This window comes from Piliocolobus tephrosceles, chromosome 2, assembly GCF_002776525.5.
Source record: "Piliocolobus tephrosceles isolate RC106 chromosome 2, ASM277652v3, whole genome shotgun sequence".
Classification (NCBI taxonomy): Eukaryota; Metazoa; Chordata; class Mammalia; order Primates; family Cercopithecidae; genus Piliocolobus; species Piliocolobus tephrosceles.
The window spans coordinates 29,503,853-29,523,641 of record NC_045435.1 but is presented as its reverse complement, the minus strand read 5'-3'; the positions used below and the strand labels follow the sequence as shown (position 1 = coordinate 29,523,641).

The window sequence follows — 19,789 nt, the reverse complement described above, 5'->3', positions numbered from 1 at the left end:
TGAAAACTCATGTTAGCACAAGATGAACAGTAGACCCACATATCCTTCCAAAAGGCTACATATGAATGGGCCATTTTGTAGGAACAAAGGTGCTGAACATTTGTTAGTTATTTTTTACTGAGGTTACCAAATAGAAATACACCCAGAACTGGTGTATTTCTGTTGGAGTTTGAACTGGACTGATGGAGTCTGCCTATGAATGCTACATTCTTCTTGCTCCGTATGCTAGGGAACTCACTTGCTTTCTCTTGTGGACACTCTTTTGCCCAAGCCTGGGCTAAGCTGGAACATTGCTCCAGCATCTAAGTCCCCTTGATTGCTGTTGTCACACTTCTCCCACCCACTCTGTGTAGCACTTTCTGTTCATGAGTATCCCGCTGTGGCTGGTCAACCTGTAGCCTTGGGATTTGCCTTGTAGTCCTCTTGGTAGATATTTTCAGTGGGGCCTTTCATAAGAAAGTGGTAGTCTTCTATTGACATTCTTTAAGAAGTGTTATCAAAAGTGAGATTGTATTTTTTTTAAGAGTCTGGTCACTCTGTTGCTACCGATTGAGCTTACTGTGTTTAATATTGTTTAACCCATATCTCCCACAGTAGGTCTTCTTACCACTGGCTTTTTGAGCCCCAGTGTATGTTTTTACATTTACAATATTAAATTTAATCTTGTTAGATTTCACACATTGCTCTGAGAATCTTTTGTGTCCTTTATTTTGTCATATGATATATTTGCTATCTTTCTAAGACACACGTTACCCGAAAATGTCCAAATAACAAGTAGGAGAAAACTTCAGGAGAAAAGAAGTTAAATATTTCATATAGGATCCCTTCATGGACATCAGTAATTCCTAAGCTTGCTTCTCTTTTCAGAGTCTGTCCTTGTCTTTTCAGTCCTTCTCACAGTAAATCTCTACATCTTACCCTTTAGAGAAAACCTAGCCCAACTCCCAGGGGTTAGTCTGATCCTAGTCTGATTCTTAACCCTACCCCTGACCTTCAGATATTTCTCTCTTCCCCCAACCAGGCTAATTTATGGGACAGTCTCCCCAGAGTTCCTTTCTCAAAGACTCAGTTATTCAGTCTAGGATCACATGGCAGGGTATGTCGCCAGAACTGTCCAGAATGAACTTTGGCCCTCACAGGGGAGGTCCTGCTGAGCCTTCTTGCCACCGTGAGGTAAAACTGTGCTCCCTCACTCTTCTTGTAGTATTCTGGACTCCTCTCCAAATGAGGAACAAGCTATACTTTACTGTCTCAGTGAGATAGTAACATTTACTATCTCGCTTACTATGAAACATGTTTGGTGGTATGCACTTGGTGAGATAGTAACATTTACTGTCTCACTTACTATGAAACATGTTTGGTGGTATGCACTTGGGGAAATGCCAGATTTTCCCAATGAGATAGTAAAGTATGAAATATTAATATTCAGGAAGAGAAACATTTTCTAATGGAGACTTTATCTACATCTATATTGTTTGCTTCTAATGAGATAGTGCTTGAGTCATTAAGCGAGAAGGTGTATTTCCCCCTTCCAGGGGTCTACTGGTGTGTAGAAAACAGGGTTCATTATGATGTCTTGCTGAACAACTAAACCATATACTCCTATGGCCACTTTATGTAAAAAGAGATCTAATAGAAACCTCGAAATAAAATTTGTTTTGGACAAATTAAAATTCTTATGCAAGGCTGTACATTCTCACTAATCTTTATAAATGTAAAGGAAACTGTAATCACTTACCATACCTCAGTTCAGAGTAACATTCCAGCGTTCAGGTTTTGGTGTTCTTATCACACCTGTTCATTGTTACTTTTCATGAAAGAACAAGAAATGACTTTTGAAAAAAAAAAGTCAGGGTTTTTCTGGCTTAGAAAATCATTGTTCAGAAACTACTGATCGATTAAAATATTTTCTTTACATTTTACAAGATATGGGATTTTGAGACAATAGACACTGCTGATATAATAGATGAGACTGGATTGTTGGAGATTGAGCCTATTAATGAACTTCAAGTAGACAAGAATGTGAATCTCTTCTCTATGATAAAAATGAGTGAAGCTGGAAATAACTTTTGGTTGGCTCAGGTGTGTTGCATTCTTCTCTTTTGGCTCTTTAACATTACAGGGACAAAAAATTAAAATAGTAGTATGATTGATTTGGCTACAAGTCCATTTGACTGTAAGTGTTATGAGATTGCTTATTGTGTGGCTGCATTCTAAAATATAGAAGTTGTTTTTATTAAATTTCAATTATACTTTAAAATATATGTGAGCTTTTGGTATTATTGCTTGTCCTTACTTTATTAAATCATAGGAAAAACATTGAAAAAATTTGATGAAAGTTTAAAATGATAAAACAAAATACTATTTAATTTTTTTAGGATGCCAATGGAGCCATATGGAAGCTTGACCTTAGTTTTTCAAATATTGTAAGTTGCCTATTATTCTTATTTTCCCCAAACTTTCATAGTAAAAACTTTTCTTATTTGTCTTTAAAGTATTCTTTATCTTTCTCCATATTTGATCATGGTTCTCATAAAAAACTTGCCCAACATGTGCTACTCTTGAGAATTCTCTCTCATTATGATTTTACATAAAAAAGTATCTATCTCATAGCATCATTTACCAGAAAAGTGGCAGTGACAACACCTAACGTTATATAGTGCTTTATAGTTTTTATGAATATATGGAATTTTCATTTATTTTATCTCGTGTGATCCTCATCACTACCCTATTTAGTAGGCAAGCAGCTGTTATCATCTCATTTTACAGATGAAGAAATGGAAACTGGCATTTGAAGTGACTTGCACAAAATCACACAGCCATTAAGGGCAAAGCCCAGGAGTCTATCTGGTTCTCCTAAATCTGAACTAGTGTTCTTTCTGACTTTTTAGGCTTTTTCTTATTTCTATGCAAGTAAAATCACACATGTGTTATATTTTTCTCTTTGCATTTTTCAAAACTTGATCTTAATTCTATGTCACCTTGTCTTTGAAATCTAGTAAGTGTCTGTCTATTCTCAGACCCAGGACCCAGAATGCCTCTTTTCCTTCCATTCCGGAGCTGTTGAAGCCGTGGCTGTTTCTCCTCTCACTTATCTCATGGCCACAACTGCCTTGGACTGTAAGTAGGAACTCTTAATAAAAATATATCTGGCCTTGTTTTGTTTTATTTGCAATACAATTTTTATATATGTTTGACTTAAGAGCATTTGAGGATTTTCCCAAAAGGGGAGCCTCTTGAATGCAAGTGAGGTGAGTTGGAGAGACAAGAGGGCACAAAACGCAGCAGCCATGGTTATTGTGAGAGATTAAAATAAGGACACAATCTGTAAATTGTTCATGAAAATGCTGCTCATTTTGATATTGTCCACATTTGTCTTTTTTCTATTCTTTCCATCTCCTTTCTTCCTTCTTAACTTACGGCAAATCTATATGGACTATGCAAGGTGAAATTGACCCACCAGTCAATCATCTGTTTTATTCTTTATTATTCATGTTTATGAATTACCTGTTTGAGGTTGTACATGAAATTTTTTACGAAAGAAAGTTATTGACTGATTTAGTTAAGAAATTTCTTGTTATAGTATTTAATATGTAAAAAGTAAGCAAAGACTTAAAAAATTATGTGTATAATTTTTTTCTTTTAAAACTGTCTTTCCATAGGCTCTGTTCGAATCTATGATTTTGCTAGCAAAACTCTTTTGGCTCAGATGAAATTCAAACAAGGAGGTACTGCCCTTGTTTGGGTACCCCGAATGGTAAGTTTGTTGTTATAATGAATTACCAGACTCTGTTGGTAAATATGGTATATAAATGCTATTTCTTGGAAATATAGATATTTGCTGACTCAAAATTTTAAGGAATAATAAAAGTTTTAAGTTAGTTTATTTTAGTCAGAATGTAATAGAAATCTTTACCATGATTGTTGTTATGGGTTTGGTCTTGTTTTTAGTGAAATTTCTGTTTTTATGCCACCTGTAGATTCGTAATGGTTTCATGTTGCAAAGCAGTTTCCCAACAGAGCTTTGTGTCTCTAACCTTGATCCATCTGACTTTGATTTCATTCATCCTATTAATATTTACAGAGTGCCAACAATGTGCCAGGTCTTGTTTTAGATTCTGGGAATATAGCAGTGAATAAAAAGACAAAAAATACTTGCCCCTCATGGACCTTATGCTTTAGTGGGAGGGAGGCAGAGACAGATAGTAGTCAAAATAAGTAAGTTAAGTACATTTTATGTTAGATAATTATAAGAACTATAGAAACAAATTAAGCCGGGATAGGTACTTGTTCCATTTATCAATTGCTGTGTAATATACTATCTCAAAATGTAGTGGCATAAAATAATCATTTTATTTTGTTCATGTAGTCTTTGTGTTAAGATTTGGGTGACAGCAGGGATGGATTGTCTCTGCTTCAGGGTGTCTGGGAACTCAGCTGGGAAGACATGAATGGCTGGGCCTGGAATAGCCCAAAGGCTTCTTGATCACAAGGCTGTCACCTGGGTTGGACGACTTGAAGGCTAGGCTATGCTGGGACTGCCAATAGGAGTGTTTATACGTAATACCCTCTCCATATGGCTTAGGCTTCATCAGAACGTGGCAGCCTCAGGATAGTCACACACTTTTTACATGGTAGCTCAGGGCTCCAAGATCTAGTATTCCAACAGTAAAGGTAGAAGCTGATGACGTTTTATGGCCCATTCCCCAGAAGTCAAAATATCACTTCTACCATACTTGATTGGGTGAAGCAGCCACACAGTCACAAGCCCCATACAGAATCAAGAGGAGGGGACTTAAACCCCATCTCTCCATGGGAGGCACATCAAAGATTTGCAGACATATTTTTAAAATGCCATGGAATTATTTGGGGAAATATTTAATCTTTATTATTTTGGGTTGAAATTAAAAAGAAAATATTCCAGGCTAAAAGTAAATGTGGATATAACTGGAATGAGGGGGAATTTCATGATGGGATCAAGACCAGAAGGAGAACTTAGTCCAGGGAACAGAGCCAGCTTCGTGATGAGGCTAGAGCAAGTAGAAATGACAGAGTGTTTGGATTGGCAGACCTAGCTCACTCACTATCCTAATGTAGTTACACTCTTAACGAAGTCTGAAAACTACAATCCAGGTAATTGAATTGTTTATTCACATGGTTGTGTAATGTTCACAGCATGTTTCCTTTTTTAGGCTTATATCTGAGTAATGATCATATGGATTTTAAGCTACAATTAAAATGTCCCTTCTCCATACCCCTTTACCTTTCTGGAAGGCTACACATCAGTCTTTATGACCCAGCTCAGGTCAGACATCATCTCTGCATAGCCCTCCATGAATCTACCTTCAAGTAGAGTTAGGGCCTCCTTCCTCTGTGATTTTTTTCCCCTTAGTGCTTATGTGTATATATCTCTTACAGCATTTATTACAGCATACTAGGATTATGTGCTTTATTGTCTTTCCCACTAGACTGTTTTCATGGTGACAACCATGCCTTATTCTTTGCACCTCCTGTGCCTCTATAGTTACTGGTACATTTAGACACTTAGTAAATTTGTACTGGATTAACAACATTCAACTGGAGTTGAATGGTGTACAACTTTTTTATTCCCCAAATTCTCATAACTGATTGTCATTGAGCTCTACAGGATGCCCAGGCTCTTCCAAGACAGCAGATTTGGTACATTCAGACATTGGTAGATTTATATCTCCAGCTGAGACTTTATGAAGACTCTTCTTAATGTGACGTGGAACCCATTTTATCATCTACTGCTTGCCTGTCTTTCTCTCCAGCCTCCCGGGGAAAGGTTGTTCTCTTACTCTAGTCATACTGTAACTTTTTCTTGAATTCTGTTATTTCCTGCCACAGGACTTCTGCACAAGTTATATTCTCTCTTAGGAGTTCTTGTCCCACCTTCCTGTACCTAGCTAATTCCTGAGCATCCTTTTGCTATCAGCTCCACCATCTCTTTCTTAGGGAAGCCGTAAGTTGAGGTCAGCCTTCTTTGTTATATGCTCTCAGAGAATGCATTTCTTTCTTTTAGCACTTATTTCAGTTCATAATTTCACACTCATTTATGTGATGATTAATGTGTCCACCTTTCACTAGACCAAAACTCTGTGAAACCAAGCACTGAGTCTGTTTATGTTTACCACTGAGTGGCTGATGATAGGTGCTTAGCATGTGGTAGGCAGACACTCTGCTGTTTGTTCATTCAATGTTTGAATTAACATTGTTTATCCTTCCTGTAGTCATTGATTATAAAGAGATATGCTAGAATGGATAGTGGTTACCAGAAAGTGGTATAAAGAATTGCCAATGGGCAGCCAATATTAAATTACCTAAGTCTAAATAAAATATCTGTTATATAGTCCAACTTTCTCAATTAACTCGTTTCAGGTCCCTTATCTTTAATTTTTTCCAAGGTAAACTTCACTGGAGCAGAAATTATTGTAGGATTTGAAGATGGAGTTGTTCGAATTCTTGAACTTTATGATCCAAAAGGGCTCACGGTTTTTGTGGGACGGAAGAAAATTTCAGATGCCGATATTCGCTTGAAACAGGTTTTCAAACCCCATACTGCTTGTGTCACTGCTTTAGCTTATGAACGTGATGGGGAAATTCTAGCCACAGGGGTAAGCAGTACATTTCCTTTCTTTTCTTGTTGAAATTTTATAGTTAACATTGCCTTATAAGTAATCCTACTTCATCATGTCTTATTTACTGAAATTCATTTTCTATCAATATAGTCATATTTTGCTTTCTTTATAGTCATATTCTTTCAATGTAGTCTGTGAATAACCCTCTTTTTAATCAGAATAGAGCTGGAGCATGTGAATAACACTTAAAAATATTCTCGCGAGTTGAATTCTAATGCTTATTTTAAATGAATAGGAAATTTCAACTGGGGACCGTGCTAATTGTATTGTTTATAATCAGTATTTTATTCAACATAGGTATGTTCTTATATAGAATTGTCATAAAGGAAGAGAATAACCATGTAAATTCTTTATGCACTAATAGGTGAGCATATGCATGGTAGAATATTTTTGTGTGCATTTCTGAAAGTATGGTGATCATATTTTCATAACCACATGTTGAAACACATGGTTTGCCAAATGTTCTAATGGGGAAAATGGAGCAAGTTTTAGAAATAAGAATTCTCCTAGAATAATCTGGGATATATGACCATTGTAGATAGAGATAGCGTATGCTATTAAATGCTTTTTTGGTGATCTATAGACTAGATTTCATAGTAATACATATTTGGTGGATGTGTCTTTTTCCTTAGAGTAAAGATCAAACTGTTTTCTTCTTTGAAGTGGAAAGGGATTATAAGCCAATTGGTTATATTAATACTCCTGGACCTGTGTGTCAGTTAATGTGGTCTCCTATGTCTCATGTAAGTCATTATTATTTGTCTTCCTGCTTAAATCTCAATTACTACATAGTGAAACTATCTTGTAGATAGGGAATAGCAGGTGGAATTTTTAGCCCACTCCTGGTTCCTGCAGTGAGGGTCAGGGATGCAACAACAGAAAGTTCAGGTGGCTGCTGCTGGGGTTGGCCAGTAGAGCATCACTCAGGAGCCTTCCTCTCTCTCACTGCCTCCTTTCTCTTTCGCGGTCTTATTGGTTGACCATGATCCTCTCTCAAAACCCAGCATTTTTTCAGGCTTTCCTCCAACGGGACTTTTGGCCACAGGCATGACATGTCGAAATGCTTTCACCTTGATCGGTCAGTCTCTCTGAGAATCAGAAGCTGAATTCTAAGTTCTGAATGTACTTTTCCTCATCTTTATCTCTTTACTTCTCCTCTGCCCTCAGTCCACATCTATTTCCTCTTCTGTCCTTTTATTTCTTCTTTCTTAGCAATTGGTAATTCAGTATTGATTACTAATGTCTTTTAATGTCTCCAGTTTTACTAAATGTGAGCATATGATAATTCAGTCATCTAAATATTGATTGACTGTCTAAACCAAGTGCTGTGCCAGGTGCCAGGATAATAATACTGATGAATTGCATAGAAGTGCCGTCAGGATTCTTGGAGTAACATTGGTAATCCACTTTAAGCTTTTCTAAATAAAAGGACCAGAAAATACATTAGTATTATCTTAAAAATGCTTTTTGAAATTAGTCAACAAATACTCATTGTTTCTATCTTTTCTAGGCACTGTGGTGGATTAAATAAGCAGTACAAAACAGTCTCTCGAGGAGAAAAAAATATACATTTAAAAAGTTAAATATACCTTATCAATGAACAATAAGGTTTCACAAAGGAATTGATGACTAAAATATCAATGGTATAGACCAAGCTTGTCCAACCCATAGCCTGTGGGCTGCATGCAGCCTAGGATGGCTTTGAATGAGGCACAACACAAATTCGTAAACTTTCTGAGATATTTTGCAGTTTTTTTTTTTTTTTAGCTCATCAGCTGTTGTTAGTGTTAGTTAGTGTATTTTATGTGTGGGCCAAGACAATTCTTCTTTTTCCAGTGTGGCCCAGGGAAGCGAAAAGATTGGACACCCCTGGTATAGACAATGTGTGTTGTGAATTTAGAGCAGGGAACTATCAAGAAAGAAAGAAGTTAAAATTGTTATTATTTTGTATTACTATACCTTGATTTTGAGAAATTGGTAGGATATGACCAAATGAATAAGAGAGGGGTACAGATGGTTCAGGTGAAGGGAGTGGTAGCTGCAAAGGAAGCTCTGTGAGAAAGCATGAATGTTTATATCACAACATATAACATTATGTGCATCCTTTATTCACTTCCCTAGATACAAAGTTAAAAAGATCAACCAACATTTGCCAGGGGTTGGGGTGGTGAGTGGGGGGGGAGTAGGTGTGACATTAAAGAAGTAGCTTGAAGGAGACCTTTGTGGTGATGGTATAGTTTTGTGTCTTAATTGTCATGATGCTTACACAAATCTATACATATGAGAAAATGATGTAGAGCTATACACACATTCTGTAGTAATGTCAAAGTCCTGGATGGTTTTGTATAGCTGCATAAGATGTAATCGGTGGTAGAAACTGAGTGAAGGGTATGTGATACCTCTGTGTACTATCTTTTCAACTTCCTGTAAATCTATACTTATTTTGAAATAAGTTAAAAAAATTAAAAGTAATTATTGGTTTATTTGTGTGGCTATAATGGAATACTTGAGGCTAGGCAATTTGGCTCATGGCTTTGCAGGCTATACAAGAAGCATGGTGCCAGCATCTTCTGGTGAGGGCCTCATGGGCTTGTAGTCATGTCAGAAGGTGAAAGGGATCTAGCTTGTATAGAGATCATGTAATGAGAGAGGAAGCAAGAGGGAGAGCGGGGAGACCAGGTGTGGTGGCGCACACCTGTAATCCCAGCACTTTGGGAGGCCAAGGCAAGTGGATCACTTGAGTGCAGGAGTTGAGACAAGCCTGGGCAACATGGTGAAACCCCATCTCTACAAAAAATACAAAAATTAGCCAGGTGTGGTGGTGCACGCCTCTAGTCCCAGCAACTCGGGAGGTTGAGGTGGCAGGATCGCTTGAGGCTGCAGTGTGCCAAGATCGCGCCACTGCGCTCCATCCAGCCTGGGTGTCAGAGTGAGACCCTATCACAAACAAACAAACAAAAGAGGGAGTGGGGAGGTGCCAGGCTCTTTTTAATAACCAGCTCTCCTGGGAATGAATAGAACAAGAACCCACCCCCTTCCCCATCCAGGGAAAGCATCAATCTATTTATGAGGCATCCACCCGCAAGACTCAAATACCTCCCATTAGGCCCCATGTCTAACATTAGAGATCAAATTTCAATGTGAGATTTGTAGGGGACAAACAACCTGTACCATACAAGACCAAAACACTCAGCATAATTTAAAAGTCATTTTGGGCAGTGCTGCTTGCTAGCACTTGTATTTCTAAAATCATTTGCAAATTACTAAAGTAAAAAGTAAATTATTGTATGTAACTGACCTGCTGCAGACTTTAATTGTCCAAATTGCAGTAGATCTTAGCCCTTACCAGCTGAAATATCAGATCTCATATCTGAGCATAAAGCATTAAGCTTCTGCCTGATGGTTTTGGGTGGTTCCGGTAAGGGTGCGTCCCATGTACACACAGAGCCATTCTGTCTGCCATGGTTACTACCGCGTTCACTTTGGCAGCAGTGTGGAGAAGACACAAGGGAGCCAGGTCAGGGGCAGGTGGATCTATTGGGCAGCTGTGACGTGACTAGAGCATGAAAGACTGTGCAGACAAGAGATATTTAGAAGAGAAAATGGACAGAACTTGGTGATCTTTTATTTTTGTGAAGATAATTTTGAGGTGTCTAAATGGAGTTCATTATAGTCTCTCTAAGACATGTTCTTCCTCCCGTATTATTCTTGGACTTCCATTTTCCCTGTCACTAAAGCCAGAATCTTGAGAGTTATTCTTGTCTTTATTACTATTATTTTTTATTTTTGTGGGTACATGATGTGTGTGTGTGTGTGTGTATATGTGTGTGTGTGTGTATATATATTTATGGGGTACATGAGATATTTTGATAAGGCATATAATGCATAATAATCATACCAGAGTAAATGGGGATATCCATCACCTCAAGCATTTATCCTTTATGTTACAAACAATCCAATTATACTCTTTTAGTTATTTTAACATGTGCAATAAATTATTATTGACTACAGTCTCCCTGTTGTGCTATTAAATACTAGATCTTATTCATTTTATGTATTTTTTCTTGCTCATATACCATCCCCAATTTGCACCCCACCCCCCCACCACCCTTCTCATCTGCTGGTAACCATCATTTTACTTTCCATCTCTATGAGTTCAGTTGTTTTCATTGTTAGCTCGCAAGTAAGTGAGACCATGTGATGTTTGTCTTTCTGTGCCTGGCTTTTTTCACTTAACATAATGACCTCCAGTTCCATCCAGGTTGCTGCAAATAATAGGATCTCATTCTTTTTTATGGCTGAAGAGTACACATTGTGTATATGTACCACATTTTCTTTATCCATTCATCTGTTGTGGGATAGTTAGGTTGCTTTCAAATCTTGGCTATTGTGAATAGTGCTGCAATAAACATGGAAGTACAGATGTACTGATTTCCTTCAATACACTGATTTCCTTTCTTTCGGGTATATACCTAGCAGTGGGATTGCTGGATCATATGTTAGCTCCATTTTTAGTTTTTTTGAGGAGCCCCAAACTGTTCTCCATAGTGGTTATACTAATTTACATTCCTACCAACAGTGTACTTTATTTACTCCACATTCTTGCCAGCATTTGCCATTGCCTGTCTTTTGGAAAAAAGCCATTTTAACAGGAATGAGATAATATCTCGTTGTAGTTTTTAATTTGCATTTCTCTGATGATTAGTGATGTTGAGCACCTTTTCATATACCTGTTTGCCATGCGCATGCCTTCTTTTGAGAAATGTCTCTTCAGATTTTTTGCCAATTTAAAAATTGAATTAGTAGATTTTTCCCCCATAGAGTTGTTTGGGCTCCTTATATATTCTGGTTATTAATTCCTTGTCAAATGGATAGTTTGCAAATATTTTCTCTCATTCTGTGGGGTGTCTCTTCACTTTATTGATGGTTTCCTTTGCTGTGCAGAAAGTTTTTAACTTGATGTGATTCCATTTGTCCATTTTCGCTTTGGTTGCTTGTGCTTGTGGGGTGTTATTCAAGAAATCTTTGCCCAGTCCAATGTCCTGGAGAGTTTCCCCAATGTTTTCTTTTGCTTCATAGTTTTGAGGTCTTAAGTTTAAGTCTTTAATTCATTTTGATTTGATTTTTGTATATGACAAGAGATAGGGGTCATTTTATTCTTCTGCATATGGATATCCAGTTTTTCCAGAACCGTTTATTAAAGAGACTGTTCTTTGTGCAATCTGTGTTCTTGGCATCTTTGTCAAAAATGAGTTCACTGTAGATGTATGGATTTGTTTCTGCATTCTGTATTCTGTTCTATTGGTCTATGTTTCTGTTTTTATGTCAGTACCATGCTGTTTTGGTTACTGTATCTCTGTAGTATAACTTGAAGTCAGGTAATGTGATTTCTCTAGCTTTCTTCTTTTTGCTCAGAATAGCTTTGTCTATTCTGAGTCTTTTGTGATTCTGTATAAATTTTAGGATTTTTTTCTATGTTTATGAAGAATGTGATTGCTATTTTGATAGGGATTGCATTTAATTTGTAGATTGCTTTAGATAATATGGATATTTTAACAATATTGATACTTCCAATCTATGAATATGGAATATCTTTCTTTTTTGTGTCCTCTTTAATTTCTTTCATCCAATTTTATAGTTGTCATTGTAGAGATCTTTCATTTCTTTGGTTAAGGTAATCTCTATGTATTTTATTTGTAGCTATTGTAATTGAGATTACTTTTTAAAATTTCTTTTTCAGATTGTTTGCTGTTGGTGTATAGAAATGCGATTGGTTTTTGTGTGTTGATTTTGTATCCTGCAACTTTACTGAATTTGTTTACCAGTTCTAACAGTTTTTTGGTGGCATCTTTAGATTTTACCAAATGTAAGATCATATATTCTGCAAACAAGGATAATTTGACTTCTTTCTTTCTAATTTGGATGCCCTTTATTTCTTTCTTACCTGATTGCTCTATCTAGGACTTCCAGTACTACGTTGAATAACAGCAGTAACAGTGGGCATCCTTGCTGGGTTTCAGATCTTAGAGGAAAGGCTTTCTGTATTCATTTAGTATGATACTAGCTATAGGTCTGTCATATATGGGTTTTATTGTGTTGAGGTATGTTCCTTCTCTACTCAGTCTTTTGAAAATTTTTATCATGGTGGGATGTTAAATTTTATTAAGTGCATTTTCAGCATCGATCAAAATGATCATATAATTTTTGTCCTTCATTCTGTTGATATGATGTACCACACTGATTGATTTGCATATGTTGAACCATCCTATCATCCCTGGGATAAGTCCCACTTGGCCATGATGAATGATCTTTTTAATGTGTTGTTGAATTCAGTTTGTTAGTGTTTTGTTGAGGTTTTGCATCAATATTCATCAGTGATAGTGGCCTGTAGTTTTCTTTTTGTGATGTGCCTTTGTCTGGCTTTGGTATTAGGGTAGTACTGGCCTGGTTGAATGAGTTTGGAAGTATTCCCTCCTCCTCATTTTTCATAATAGTTTGAGCAGAATTGATATTCTCAAATGTTTGATAGAATTCAACAGTGAAGCCATTTGGGTCCCAGGCTTTTCTTTGCTGGGAGACTTTTTAAAATTATGGCTTTGATCTCATTACTCAATATTGGTCTGTTCACGCTTTGAATTTCTTCATGGTTCAGTCTTGGTAGGTTGTATCTTCTAGGAATTTTACTATTTCTTCAAGATTTTAAAATTTATTGGTATACAGTTGCTCATAGTAGCCTATAATGATCCTTTGAATTTCTGTGGTATCAGTTGTAATGTTTCCTTTTTCATCTTAGATTTAATATATTTTAGTCTTCTCTCTCTTTTTTTGTTAGTCTGGCTAAAAGTTTGTCAATTTATCTTTTGAAAAAACAACTTTTTAATTTATTGATCTTTTGTATTTTCTTTCAATTTCATTTAATTTTGTTCTGATCTTTTTTATTTATTTTCTTCTACTAATTTTGGTTTGGGTTTGCACTTACTTTTTTCGTTCTTTAAGATACGTCATTAGTTATTTGAAGTTTTTCTATCTTTTTTGATGTGGTTGCTTATAGCTATAAACTTTTCTCTTAGTACTGCTTTCACCATATTCCACAGGTTTTGGTATGTTGTGTTTCCACTGCCATTTGTTTCAAGACATTTTTAAATTTTCTTCTTGATTTCTTCTTTGACCCACTGGTCATTCAGGAACATATTGTTCAATTCCTGTGAGTTCATGTAGTTTCCAAAATTCCTTTTTATTGATTTCTAATTTCATTCCATTTTGGTCTGAGAAGATACTTGATATAATTTCATGTTTTAAAATGTTTTAAGACTTGTTTTGTGGACTAACATATGGTCTGTTCTTCAGAATTATCCATATACTGAGGAGAATAATATGTATTCTGCAGCCATTGGATAAAATGTTCTGTAAATATCTATGAGGTCCATTTGGTCCATAGTACAGATTAAGTCCAATGTTTCTTTGTTCATTTTCTGCCTGGATGATCTGTCCAGTGTTGACAGTTGGGTGTTAAGAGTCTCCAGTTATTGTTGTATTGGGGTTGATCTCTTTCTTTAGCTCTAATAATATTTGATTTATATATTTGGGTTCTCCAGCATTGAGTGCATATATATTTACAATTGTTATATCCTTTTACTGAATAATGATCACTATATAATGACCTTCTTTGTCTTAAAAATCTATTTTTTTTCTGATGTAAATGTAATTGTTTCTACTCTATTTTGATTTCCATTTGCATAGAATATCTTTCTGTTCCTTTACTTTCAGTCTATATGTGTCATTATAGATGAGGTGTGTTTCTTGTAGGCAACAGATCACTGAGGCTTGTTTTTTAAATCCATTCACCCATCTCATTTCTTTTGTTTGGAGAGTTTAGTCCATTTACATTCATTGTTATTGTTGATAAGTAAGGACTTACTTCTACCATTTTGTTATTTGCTTTCTGGTTGATTTGTGGTCTTCTCTTTCTTCCTTCCTTCCTTCTTATCTACCTTTTAGTGAGGGTGATTTTCTCTGGTGGTATGTTTTAAATTTCTTTTGTATTCATTGTATGTTTTTTTCATTGAGGTTACCATCAGGGTTGCAAATAATATCTTATAACAATCTAAAGACATAGAGAAGTTGAATGAATAAAAAAATAAGGCCCAATTTGGTTGAAAGTGAAGTGATGGAAAAAGACATTCCATGCAAATGGTAACCAAACATAAGCAGGGATTGCTGTATTTATATCAGACAAAATAGACTTGACATAAAAACTGTCATAAGATACAAAGAAAAACATCTTATAATATAAAATATCAGTCCACCAGAAAGATATAACAATTATAAATATAAATATAAATATATATATACATACACACACACACACACATATACACACACATCCCACCTCAGAGCATCTAAATATATAAAGCAAACTTTGAGAAAGATAAAGAGAGAAATAGAAAGTAATACAATAATAGTAGACTTCAATACCCCACTTCTAGTAATGGATAAAACATATAGATAGAAGATCAATAAAGAAACAGAGGCAGGGCGCAGTGCCTCATGCCTATAATCCCAGCACTTTGGGAGGCTGAGGCAGCCCAATCACCTGAGGTCAGGAATTTGAGACAAGCCTGTCCAACATGGTGAAACCCTGTCTCTAACCCCCCTTCAAAAAACATACAAAAATTAGCTGGGTGTGGTGGCATGCCTATAGTCCCAGCTACTGGGGAGGCTGAGGTGGGAGAATTGCTTGAACCTGGGAGGCGGAGGTTTCGGTGAGCTGTCACACCACTGCCCTCCAGCCTGGGCGAGAGTAAGACCCCATCTCAAAACAAACAGACAAACAAACAAACAAACACGCAAAACCCCAGAAGACTTGTATAACACTATAGGCCAAATAGCCCGAACAGGTGTGTTCAGAGCAGTCCACCAACAGCAGTAGAATACACATTCTTCTCAAGTGATATGCAACTTTCTCTGGGATAGATCAAATTCTGTTAAAATTTATTGGTATACAGTTGCATCATTATACAGGCTGGTCTTGAACTCCTGGGCTCAAGCAATCTTCCCACCTCAGCCTCTTGAGTAGCTGGGACTACAGACATACTGTATACAATGAAGTTTTCTGAACAAGAAAGAAAATCATAAAATATAAACTCTGTTTCTTTGAGGCACTTGTCATTCACCTATAACATCTTTTCTTTCTACATTGCTATAATCTGACCACCTGGTTGATCCTGCTTCTTTATTTGAATTTTGAGAATATGGTTATCTTTCTCTCCAGTAAAAGTGCAAACAAGTATCCTGAATGATATTGTATTAGTCTGTTTTCACACTACTGATAAAGACATACCCAAGACTGGGTAATTTATAAATAAAAAGAGGTTTAATGGACTCACAATTCCTCATGGCTGGGGAGGCCTCACAATCATGGTGGAAAATAAAGGAAGAGCAAAGGGACGTCTTACATGGTGGCAGGCAAGAAGAGGACTTGTGCAGGGGAACTCCTCTTTATAAATCCATCAGATCTTGTGAGACTTACTCACTATCATGAGAACAGCACAGGGAAGACCTGCCCCAGTGATCCAATTACCTTCCACTAGGTTCCTCTCATGACATGTGGGAATTGTGGGAGCTACAATTCAAGATGAGTTTTGGGTGGGGACACAGCCAAACCATATCAGATATTAACCATGTGGATAATCGATCAAACAGCATCAGACTCTGAACTTCTTGACTCCCTCATCTTCCATGATTTTTATAGTTTGCGCACACACTTTCACAGCTATCCACTGGATACTTATTACTGTGTTTTTGTTTGCTAGACCTACCATAACAAAATACAACAAAGTGGATGGCTTAAACAACATAATTTCTTTCCTCACAATTCTGGAGTCTAGAAGCCCCAAATCAAGGTGTTGGTAGGTTTAGTTTCTTATGAGACCTCTCTGCTTGGCTTGCAGACAACTGTTTCTTGCTATGTTCTCACATGGTCATCTCTATGTTTGTGTTGTCTGTGTCTTGATCCCATCTTCTTATAAAGACATCAGCCATATTGGATTAAGGGCCCACCCTAACAACCCTGTTTTAACTTATCTCTTTTAAAGATCTATCCCCAAATATAGTCACATTCTAAAGTATTGGGGGTTAGGACTTCAATATATGAATTTTTTTCTGAAGGGACACAATTGAGCACATAACAACTGTAAGAGCTCAAGCTTAAAAGTCAACTATTTTGGGCTGGGTATGGTGGCTTATGTCTGTAATTCCAGCATTTTGGGAGGCCAAGGTGGGCGGATCACAAGGTCAGGAGATTGAGACCATCCTGGCTAAAATGGTGAAACTCCGTCTCTACTAAAAATACAAACAAATTAGCTGAGCGTGGTGGCAGGCACCTGTGGTCCCAGCTACTCGGGAGGCGGAGGCAGGAGAATGGTGTGAACCCAGGAGGTGGAGCTTGCAGTGAGCTGAGATCATGCCACTGCACTCCAACCTGGGTGACAGAGCAAGACTCCGTCTCAAAAAAAAAAAAAAAAAGTCAACTATTTGGAAACCATCATTCTCAGCAAAGTAAGACAGGAACAGAAAACCAAACACCACATGTTCTAACTCATAAGTGGAAGTTGAACAATGAGAACACATGAACGCAGGGAGGGGAACATCACATACTGGGGCCTGTCAGCGGGTGGGAGGATAGGGGAGGAATAGCATTATGAGAAATACCTAATATAGATGACGGGTTGATGGGTGCAGCAAACCACCATGGCATATGTATACCTATGTAACAAACCTGCACATTCTGCACGTGCATCCTAGAACTTAAAGTATAATTAAAAAAAAAAGTCAACTATTAAACTAGCCTTTACTCTGACTTCACCCTTTGTCTTTTTCAGACAATTTATTTGCCACTCTATCTCCCAGCAGTTCTTTGATGACACAGACCTGTATTTCATTCACCATTTGCTTTTCCTAACTTATTAGTTCTGTCTTCTTCATTTCCTTCCATGTCCAGCTTAAATTTTATAATTCTTTATTTCAATAATACTATGGACTGAATGTTTATACTCCCCCTGACACTCCAATTCATATGTTGAAGCCTAAATCCCCCATGTGATAGTATTTGGAGGTGGGGCCTTTGAGGTAATTAGTTCACGAGGGTGGAACCCTTATGAATGGGATTAATTTCCTTATAAGGGGATGAAGAGACCAGAGTTTGTTCTCTCTGTCCTGTGAGAATACAACAAGATCACCATCAATGAACCAGGAAAAATGCCCTTATCAGATACTGGATCTGCCAGTCCCTTGCTCTTGGGCTTCCCAGCTCCTAGAACTCCGAGAGATGAATTTCTGTTTAAGCTACCTAGTTTATGGTATTCTATTATAGCGGCCTGAACTAAGATAAACAAGGATCAATAACATTCTTCCAATGCCCTGATTTCCTTTATCCCTCTGTCTTTTCTTCATACCCATCAAGCAAAAGTCCATCTCTGAACTTCCCCCAACTAATTTATATTGGCCTATAGTGATCAGCCAAAGGCTGCTGGAGATAGTTATATGTCAACGAAGATTACCTCCTGTATAATTTAGTGATTAAAATGGCCTCGACATAATCCATAAAATGGTTCAGCAATCCTATGACATTGCTATTATCAACTCCCTCTTTCACACATGATGACCATTTTAGAACTTTTCTTCTCTACAAAGCTTCAAGCCTATTGCTCCCAACTCACTCCCAGAAAAACTTGTATCATAGAAAAACTAGGAGCCCTCAGACGGGAACTTTTTCACTTCCCAGTACCAAACGGAAAATCCCATTTACCTCTGTATTCATCTGCTCCTCCTCCCTCTTTTGCAATAGAGAAGCTGTCTCCCTTCCTACTTAAGAGGCCAATTCTGCCTCTTGCCCTTTTGTTTCTACTCTCTCCCAATTTTTTTTTCAATATTTTACATTATTTCTCTTTTCTGTCATAGAAATTTAATCATACCTGTTTATTGGACTGTTTCCTTCAGTATTTAAATATGTTCTCGTCTCTCCTACTTACGAAACATAACTTCCTTGATCTTATATTCTCCTCTAGCTACTACCCTATCTCTCTAATCAGCCTACTTTCTCAAAAGGATGGACTATTCTCAGACTCCATTTCCTTACATATCACTCTCTCCTTTATGTGCTCTTACCTGACTTCTGGTCTCATCATTCCACCAAATCAGCTCTTCTAAAAGCACCAATAATATCCATTTAATGTTTAGTTCTTATATTTCTTGACCTCTTAGCAACGTTTGATCCTGTCAATCTTTCGTTACTTTTTGAAATACCATTTTGCTTTCACTTTTGTGGTACTATGCTTCGCTGGTTCCCTTTCCCACATCTTGTCATTCTTTCTCAGTCTTCCTCACTCAGTCATTGAGCATTAAGTTTCCCTAAGGCTCTGCCAATCTCTCCTCTCATTCTGTTCTTTTGCCCTAGGTGATGCCATCCAAGCCACAGTTTTCTTTTAAAAGCAAATGTTCCACAGGACTTTTGCACATGGTGTTTTCCTTGAGGGCTTGCTCCTTCAAACCCTCCCTTAACTCATTATGTAATTATAATTTATATATTCTTTACCTTGAAACTCAGATACCACCTTCTCTGAAAGCTTTATACAACCTACTTGTTCTATGACACCTCTGCAGGACTTCTGCAATTACAATTTACGTTTATTTATCTGATTTGCTAAATTACAAGCTTCCATTGGAGATAAGCTACATTATGGCAGATATTATGTTTTTCTTATTATAAATTTATCCCTACCACTTAAGAAAATGCTGAGTACATAGTAGGCACACAACAAATAATTGTTCATGAAATAACCAAATGAATAAACATTTCAAATAATGTATCTGTAAATATCAAGATGGGGATTTCCCATTCATGATTAAATACATGGTTTTGAAGCCAAGAGAGAAGTCTGGGCTGGAGAGATTAATTTGAAATTTAATTGCATGTAAATGATAATGAAGGTTGTAAGATTTCCCAGAAAATGCTTATGGAGGGAGAAAAGAGGGAAGAGGACAAAAACCTGGGAACGTCCATGTTTGCTAAACTGAGGCAGAGAGAGGATGAGCCATCAAAGTAGGCTAGGACTGACTACAGCATCCACACA

General features: G+C 37.0%; 1 protein-coding gene across 1 annotated transcript in view; it reads left to right on the top strand.

Annotated features, from left to right (window-relative positions):
* The window catches only part of CFAP44 (cilia and flagella associated protein 44), a 153,147-nt gene that overhangs the window by 42,220 nt on the left and 91,138 nt on the right, over positions 1 to 19,789 (top strand). Inside the window, exons 11-16 of the mRNA XM_023213354.1 lie at positions 1,927 to 2,082; positions 2,379 to 2,426; positions 3,021 to 3,120; positions 3,663 to 3,757; positions 6,426 to 6,635; positions 7,292 to 7,402. Coding sequence (XP_023069122.1) covers positions 1,927 to 2,082; positions 2,379 to 2,426; positions 3,021 to 3,120; positions 3,663 to 3,757; positions 6,426 to 6,635; positions 7,292 to 7,402 — 720 coding nt within the window. The remainder of the gene's footprint in view (positions 1 to 1,926; positions 2,083 to 2,378; positions 2,427 to 3,020; positions 3,121 to 3,662; positions 3,758 to 6,425; positions 6,636 to 7,291; positions 7,403 to 19,789) is intronic.